The sequence below is a fragment of the Rhineura floridana genome, chromosome 7, assembly GCF_030035675.1.
Source record: "Rhineura floridana isolate rRhiFlo1 chromosome 7, rRhiFlo1.hap2, whole genome shotgun sequence".
NCBI classification, from domain to species: Eukaryota; Metazoa; Chordata; class Lepidosauria; order Squamata; family Rhineuridae; genus Rhineura; species Rhineura floridana.
The window spans coordinates 34,817,450-34,826,621 of NC_084486.1; the positions used below are offsets into that span (position 1 = coordinate 34,817,450).

Below are 9,172 nucleotides of genomic sequence, written 5' to 3' on the forward strand. Positions count from 1 at the left end.
GCCTGCCGCTTCTGTGCGTATAAAGTTTATCTCACAAGACTTTTGAGAGACTGAAGGTTTAAAGCTTTGTAAATATAAACTTTATGTGTGAATTGGCAGCTATCCAATATATCCTTGCATTGAGTAAGGGAGTATGGATGGTGCTGATTTGAAAAGGACAATCCACCCAGGAGGGCAGAAATAGTTACATTCTGCTTTCAAACTAGCGGCTACATTCAGATAATCATATCTTGGCTGAATAAGTTGAGGTATGAACCAATATTTTGCCCATGCGCACAGCTTCTTCTCCTTCCTTCACAGTGAAATCAGGAAGTCTTTAGTTGTTAACCACAGTTCCCTGTTTAGTCCAAAGAAGGAATATATGATTACCAGCTTCAGAACAAGACAGGATATTAAACCATGGTGTGAAGTTGGTTCGATATCCTGGACGTTTTCCGAAGCTGGTAACCATAGCTTCCTGGTTCGTTTGAGCCAAGAAACTATGGTTAAATAGAGGCTTCCTGATTTAGGCTCATGCAAATAGAGGAGTGGAAGGGCTGCATGCGAGGGGAGAAGGCTTGTTCATATCTCTCTCTCTTTTTTTTAAGTTGGGGTATTGGCACAAATCCTAACCAGAAGTGTGTGTTGTGTTTTGGCTGAGTGTAGTGACCGGCTTGCTCTGCTTCAAGTGAGAAGAATTCTACAACAGCTTGGGCTTGACAGCACTTGTGATGACAGTATCATTGTAAAGGAGGTGTGTGGCTCTGTTTCCAAGAGAGCAGCCCAACTGTGTGGGGCTGGACTGGCTGCTATAGTGGAGAAGATACGGGACAACAGAAACCTCGAGCACCTAACAACCACTGTAGGTGTGGATGGCACCTTATACAAACTACATCCACAGTGAGTACTTAGCATCACTTTATAACAAACTATAACAAAATATTTCTTTGTGGAATGTTCCTGTTCAGGGTTTCAGCCAGCCATGCTCTTTTCCAGGCTGTTCCATTCTATTTTACTCCCTTTAAAAAATCTGTCAGTATTCTGTGCCCACTGAGCATGGTCATTCCTTTGTCAGGCTGTTCTGAGCATTTTTGTCCTCTAAAGATATTTTGTACTTCTGCAATCCTTGAGGTTTCCTTTACTCTGAGTCCACTGATACCTCCCTCTTTTGCATGGATGGTGTCATTTTAGCTACATTAGGATTCACACTCAGATAATTAAAATACAAGTCTCGATGTACCACGTTTCTTTGACAACAAATAATATATTTCTAATAAAGTATCAATCAATCAATCATTTATTACGGTCAAAGACCAGCATTATATCTAATAAAGTATATAGTTATCTAGTTCTATACTCTTGCGTTTGTAAGAAAAGAGATGTATATTTGTGTAAACCTCTCTCTTTCTATGTGGTTTTACGAGTCTGCCAACCAATTAGAGAATTTTTAGTTGATTGATCATACACCTCTTAAACAGTTTAAACTTTATTTGCATGTTACCACAGCTGTAATATTAGGTGTCTTTTTTACATATTGGCTGTGTTCACACATCACAATAAACAATTGTTAGTGCTTAATTATGGTTTAATGCTGCTCAAATTCTCTGCTTTGCTCCTCTCTTGCTCCTGGCTGCTCTGCAACAAACCACACGTCTACAATTGCTCGGAAAATGTGTCTGTGGTTTCAGTTTTAGGCAATGACAACAACAAAGTGCTGGGGAGCATGGGTCCAAGATGGATGGATTTGAAGCATTCTTTATATCACAATGCTGGTCCCATGCATTCCATCACGCACTAATGTGACCAACAAATACAGCCAATGACGGGCCTGTGCAAACTGGAGCAGTATTGGTTTTGTGTGGCTGGGGTCACCGATGGCAGGGAGCTGTTTTAGCCTATCCCAAAGGGCATCTCTACTTTGTCCTTATAGTAGTGAAAGCTTTTCATTCACCAAACCATCCACTCCTATGGGAAAGAGCAAAGTGCTGCATTTGGAGATACTGTTGAAGTGACAGCAAAACCTGCCCTCTTGCCCTTGACATTGGATGGCTTAGCTATCACTGGTAAGGGAACCTGGCAGGGGCTACAATGTGTCTTTGTGTGCAGAGCATACAGAGACATACTGGATCACTCTCAGTCCTTGAAGTGTAAAAGCCCTCTCTCCATATCCTCCTGTCCCTACCCACGATACTGATGGGCATTTTGCTAATGAAGGAATGAACAGCAGTATGTTAAACATTACATACATTGTAATATTTTGTTTTGTTTTTCCTGTTTAGCTTTTCTAGGATCTTGCAGGCAACGGTGAAAGAACTGGCACCTCAGTGTGATGTGACATTCTTGTTGTCTGAAGATGGGAGTGGAAAGGGAGCTGCCTTAATTACTGCTGTTGCAAAGCGAATGCATGTTGCGGAATATTAAGTGTTCACCCAGGCATCTGTGCACAGTAGCAATTTATTGTGAAACCAATCAAGGCAGTGGTTCAAAAGTGGTGCACACTTCTGTAGCCTACGGATAGCCAATGTAGTGCCTTCAGGATGTTGTTGGAGTAAAACTCCCATCATCCGTCATCATCAGCCATGGTGGCTGGGCCTGACGGGACTTGTAGTTCAACAAAATCTGGAAGGCACCACATTGGCTACTCCTGTTTGTAACCTGGTGGTTGGCCAACTGTGCCAACAGTTGTCTTGCCAAAACTGAAGCAGGTTTTGGCTCATCTGAACATATGTTGCCATAAGCTGCCTTATGTCTAGAGATACAACAATGTACTTGATATCCTCTGTGCTGTACCTAATGCTGCTTCTAATATAAAACAGCCAGGTCATATATAATGTAACTATCTTTCCAAGAAATCAGTGTATTTCAAACGTATTTATATGTTCTGCTGTCCCTTCTCTCTCTACTTTCCCATTCAGTACCTTTCTTGTTTATTTTTAAATATCCTTTGTACTGTACAAGTAACACTTTGGAAGTAGTTATGATGTTTCTGTATAGCCTCGGATAGGTCTGTGCCAAGAGCTGGCACTCTTGCTCTACTTTTTATTGTTTTCTTTTAAAAATAAAATAAAAAAGCGGATGTGCATCATGTAATAAATTAATGTTCTTTTTCAAACAAACTGTAGTGTTTCATGAGTGGCACACAGGTGGTGCCTCTAGTCACAGGGCTTGGGGTGGAAATCCAGGACTCTGTGCAAGAAGGGGAGATGGTCTCCTCCACCCTACTTTGTTTTTTTAAAAGAATGATATACCGGCCACCCACAGCAATGTACAAGGTGGTCCAATGACTTTTTATTACCCCATGTAACACTTTAAAATCAAGCCATGAAATTTCAAAGCCAAGCTGCAGGGCTTCACAGCGTCCTTTGGAATGCAGCTGTACACTTTAAAAATAGGGCTGCAAGTGCCTCTGGGATGATACCGTTGTTGATCCAGTTGCGGCCCTACTTCAAAGCATGTGGGCAGACACACTATATTCCAAGCATGCCACAAAGCCTGGCAGCTTGGTTTTAAAAGCAGGAGAATTTTTTTTTAAAGCCTGCAGACCACCTTATATATAGGGGGAGTGGGAGGGAGGCTGGAAGTAGAGAGCAACAACCTTGTGCAAGGTGGTTGTGGTCAGTCCCTCCCATCCCAGATGAAGAAGAATGGCCGGTGTCCTCTTTTCTCTCTCCGTTTCTCCTTTGCTTTAAGTCCAAACAGAAGCCCCTGGAGAATAGCATGGGCAAACTTGTGTACTGAGGTGTTGCTGGGTTCATGAAACATGGAGCAAGGGAAAGCAGGCGGGGTCCAGATTTTAATAAAGCTGCCAAATGAAGTGGGTGAAGTAATAAAACTCTGTCTAAAGGTGGTGGGCGTAAGACCATTGCGAATAAAATGCATTACTGATATTTTTGTTCATATTGTTGTTTCATTTGCGTTTTATTCAGAGCTGCTTTCTGTTTTGCTTTATTGGGTGTCCTTCATTTCAGTCACCATGTTCGATAACAGTGATATGAAAGACAAAAAAGCAAAATCCCCAGAAGTGACCTTCATCAGAAAGAATTAATACTTCCAAAATATGCATGTCACCCGTGCATTCTCTTGAAAAATAAATAGTGTCATGTTAAAGGCATATTCTGTGAACAATGTCAGGTTGGAAAAGATGGGTGATGAACATATGTTTTTCTATGGATGTCAAAGTAATTTAAATCCTTACCCTAGACACATTTGCTTCGTCAGTGACAAACAGAATGCCAATGCCAAATAAAATGTAGGATGCCTCAGCCCATGCATTCTTCCCCAGATGCCCATTCTTAGGGCATTGTACACCACATACCACATGCCCCTTGACCTGAGTCTTCACCAGTCCTTTGAATGGCCAAAAGGGAGCACCACACGGATTGTACTAGCCAAGGAGCCCAGAGCGCAATACCAATGCAATTTCTGTCATGCCACATTTTGCCTACATAGGAGATGGGGGTGGGGGAGAGAAAGGGTGATAAAATCATAAACCATAAATAAAATTAAATCCATAGAAATTAAGTGCTTAGCTGTGTTCTTATTTACATTTCCTTTTTCTGTATTTAAGAGAATATCATTGGCATCTTTCACTGGAAATATATGTTGAAATGATGAAGGCAAGGTAAATAAACCTTTAAAAGAATGAACTGCACAAGATTATTTTTGCTTCTTGTATCAGTAATTTTTAAAGTGTGAAAGATGAGGATTTATGATGAAATGGTAAAAGATGTGGTTCATGGAATCTGGTGGCTTTTACAGAATCTTGAATCAGATTTTATTAAAAAAAACACCACAGAAGTTTCTAGTCATCATCATTGCTAAAATAAGATTTCAATTGCATGGGTGGTGCTTTTGGAGGTTTCTGAAATAAGGAGGTGTAAATGATGGGACTGGAGTTCTGAAGTCACTCACCATTTTGCCATTACTTCCAATCTGTATTCCTATATCATTTGCCTTCATACCTCTTTGTGTGTCTCTCCCTATTTCACAGATCCTTCCGAAAGCATTTCTGCAAGAACAATATTACAATCAGAGCAGCTAATGCAAATTAAGTAGATATATGCACATCTATATTTGAATTGTTTTTAAGATGTTTTTGTTGTTGTTGTTTGTAGATCCTCCATGGCGCACAGTGGTAAGCAGCAGTAACGCAGCTGAAGCTCACAGCCAGAGTTCGATTCCAATGGGAAGTCGAATCTCCGGTAAAAGGGGTCGAGGTCCACTCAGCCTTCCATCCATCCGTGGTCGGTAAAATGGGTACCCGGCATATGCTGGGGGGTAAAGAAAGGCGGGGGAAGGAACTGGCAATCCCACCCTATATATACGGTCTGCCTAGTAAATGTTGCAAGACGTCACCCTAAGTCGGAAAAGACTCGCACTATAAGTGCAGGGACACCTTTACCTTTTAAATAAATCACAACACACAAATTATCATTTTGCATGAGAATCTCAGAAACTGGATTGTTTTAATATAGGGTTCCAGATGAGTGGTGTTGCTGATAAGGGAATAAATATATCAGACTTCAATTGGCCAGTACAGATCTCTGAGGCAGGGGATGAAAAAGAGGCTTTGAGAAAAGTTGGGTAGAAGGCATGTAGCCACTAGATTGGAGGCTAGAATGAGCAATTAAAGTGGAAAGAACCAAAATGCTATCAGCTGTTCCTGAGTTTCTGTTGCAGAGCATTGAAAATACCATGGAGTGAGTGCTGGTGTACACACAACGATCACCGCACAAAGGTGCCCACTTTAAACCATTCCCAAATAGCGACATTACAATATGCTGAGTTGTTTGTGTACGTTGGGCTGATCAGCTCACTTCATAGATCACTTTGTCTTCTTTGTTACAGGAAACGTTTGTTGTTGTTTAATGTATGTGATGGCATGGGGAAAATTGCCTGAGCTGCTTTGTAACAGTCTGAGCCAACACATGGAAAGATATCTTGCAGCTGTATCATTCATGTTTACTATTCCCGCCAGTAAATATGCACTTCATGGTCTAATTGTATAATGACACCTCCAGCTGTTAAATGTGCCCTCTTGTCACATACCCATCAGGCAACTTGGGTTAGGGTAAATTCCTCCTCAAAATGTGTCAGAAATGTTGGTATAGATTGCACATATTCTCAGTGGCAAGCCTGAGTGTAAGAGCTTGATTAGTGTTCAGCATCAAGAGGAAGGCTGTGGTATTTGTTTAAAAGGGCCTGAAAATGATGCCATTTCCTGCTGCTGTCGATCCAACCAGAACTATTTCCATTTTTACAAATAAGCTAGTGTGCTTGGGAAACTCAACTCCGGCAGCTGGTTATTGCATTAGCACGGCTCACTTACGGTTACGGAACTCCTGCCGAAGTGATGGCCACCTTAGTACAGGGCAGGCTTTTAAACTGGGTCTCAAAATCCACTTATTTTGGGTTGCTTTTTCTTAAGATAATTATAGTGCTTGCTGTTGATTTGAAACTGATCTAAATTGTTTTAGTTAACTTTATAACTGTGTTGCTAGCCTTCAAATAGCTCTTTACTGAAATATGAAATTGTATTTTCTGTTTGTTTTTATGAAAGCCACCTTGTGAGGGCTTTGTCCTAAAAGGTGGCCTAGAAATATACATGAATGAATGAATGAATGATACATTTATGCAGGATTGCCAATATTTTTTTATTTTAACATCTGTATGATAGGCAGATATTTAGCAGGTGAAACTTCCACTATTTCTTCGCTGATGGAAGCTTCATCTATTGAACTTTTGCTTGTCATAAATGTGAGCAAGGCACAGGAGTCTTGCAAGAAATAAGATGGCTGCCCAAAGTGCTGCAGTAGATCACAGGATGCCATTTGCAAGGTTGACCGAAGTTACCAACTAACACTAACAGAAAAAGATTTAATGAAAGTATTTCAGTAGGTATTTCCAGCCTCTTTAGGAAGCTATAAGGAAAGCAGAAGTTCCATAGATGCAGCTCTTCCCACAACTGTGTTGCAGTGAGCGGGAAAGCGCTATCTGACCTGGCCTCAGTCATATTAAAGCAGCAGAAAATCTTGATCCTTTTGTATTATGGGCACCCTGATTGGAGCTTCCACATGACAGAGGAAGGAATGTTATGAATTGAAACAGTCCCACGGAGTTGATGTATGATCAGTTAAACAATTAAGTATCGAGGAATGAGTGAAGGCAACTGAATAACATTTGGAGTGGGAAAGGAATAACAATCTTGGTGTCTACTTGGATGTAGATGAGCATTATATGATTCTTTTTCAAAATAGTCAGACTTCTCTATCTTTGGTTAGCATTACAGCATATATTTCAGATGATGCCAGCACAAAGCATAAAAAGAATTTTGCAAAGTTGCAATCCTACATGTTCATACTGTAAGAGGAACAGAAATCTCCTTTTAATGTAAGAAATAACAATGAGTCTTTTAATTAGCTAAGAACAATTACATCAGAGGTGGGGTACCTTTGGCCCTACAGATATTGCTGAACCAGAACTCCCATCAGCACCGCAAGCATGGCCAATGGCCAGGGATGATGGGAGTTGTATCTTAGCAACATTTGGCTTCCCCACATCTGTTCTAGCATATATAATATACCAATTCTCTAGAGAAGGAGATTAGAATATATATCCATGCTAGTATCTAGCAATGACTCACAAAGTAAATTGTGAAAAACAAGTACACATTTGCCCAAATAATGATTGATTAGAATAATGTACTGTATAGCTTATACCATCTGTTCTTCTATAATTGGCAACATGATTTCATAATATAAATATTTCTGGAATAAAAGGAGGGCACTGTAGAACTGGTAATGGCTTATAATTCCTTTAACACTGGGCTCATTCTGGGATGAAGGGCAAGATATAAATTTAATAAATGAATAATAAATAGAATATGCTGCAATAATCTGCTGTTTATGTTTACTTAATAGAGATATGCTCTTGGGTTAAGCTTTGTAGATGTGTATGTTACTGAATGCCCAAAGAAAAGGAATGAGCGAACTTTAAATATTTTCTGTTCTCTGCAGGTCCTAGCATTTTATTATTATTTATAATAAAAGCCACATTAATCATAATAAGAATGAAAAAGCACATAGCTGGTGAAAAGTAAATTGAATTATCAAAGTATACTTTCAATATGCCTTGAGATTTTACAAACTTGTCTTTGTTTTAAACTCAGCTGTTTCCCTTTAAGATCACACTCCACTTGTGCTTTCAGATTCACTCTTTTGCAACTCGCACTGTGGTACCCAGCATAGCCACTGCAGGGCAAAACACAGTCTCAAACAACGGAAGAGCCTGGCACATGCCTCCTGCAGCATGCAATTCTGCTTAACTGGCTTTCGGAGACACATTACAATGCAATCCTATGTGTGTCTACTCAAAAGTAGGTCCCACTGAGTTGTGGGACTTTTTCCCAGGTAAGCGGGCATAAGATTGCAACCCTAATATGTTACAAACCATCATATGCTTATGATCAAACAATTGCTGAAGAATAAAAGGTACCAGCAAGGGTACATATTTTCTAAAGCTATAAAGGGGAATACGTAGGATCTTGTAACACTGTTTTCCACCTTGGTGCAAATTTAGAACAGGTACTAGAATTAAAGGGTTAATTCCAATAACTTTATTTCTGTTTGAAATCTCCTACTGGTTGCTTGGTGAACAAGTGTTTATAATGTGTTAATTTTCCAAATCTTGCTGCTGGTAGTTGATAGTGTTAGTAACGGAAGGCATCCAACCGGTATGGTTTTACTACTTAGGCCAGGGATGGGGAACACCTGTGGCCTTCCAGATGTTGTTGAACTACCACTTTCATCATCCCTAGCCAAGCTGACTGGGCCTGATGGAGCCCAACAATATCTGGAAGGCCACAGGTTTCCCACCCTTGACCTCAGTTCCCTGGGATAAATTTTATAGAGCTTTCCTTGCGTGAAGCTTAGATTCCATTAAATCACACTTACTAACATTTATGTAATGTGCTCTTCTCATTGCCTAGAAAGGACCTTTAGATATGAATATGCTAAAAACTGGTACTCAACTGCCTGTCACCCACCGTATTGGCTGCTGTGGTGCCATGGAATGTTTGATAGGGTCAGCCAACCATTTTGAGCCTGTGGGCACATTTGAAAAAAATGAGAAACTGTCATGGGCACGACCATAAAATGGCTGCCATAGTTGGGCCTGACTAGTTGCAAAATGGCTG

General features: G+C 40.4%; 1 protein-coding gene across 3 annotated transcripts in view; it reads left to right on the top strand.

Annotated features, from left to right (window-relative positions):
* LOC133388822 (hexokinase HKDC1) overlaps positions 1-3,050 on the top strand; it is a 40,299-nt gene extending 37,249 nt beyond the window's left edge. For all 3 annotated transcript variants that reach the window (XM_061635204.1, XM_061635203.1, XM_061635202.1), the window contains exons 17-18: positions 646-879; positions 2,259-3,050. In XM_061635204.1, the coding sequence (XP_061491188.1) occupies positions 646-879; positions 2,259-2,400 (376 nt within the window). In that variant the 3' untranslated portion in view covers positions 2,401-3,050. The remainder of the gene's footprint in view (positions 1-645; positions 880-2,258) is intronic.
* Positions 3,051-9,172: the final 6,122 nt, after the last annotated feature.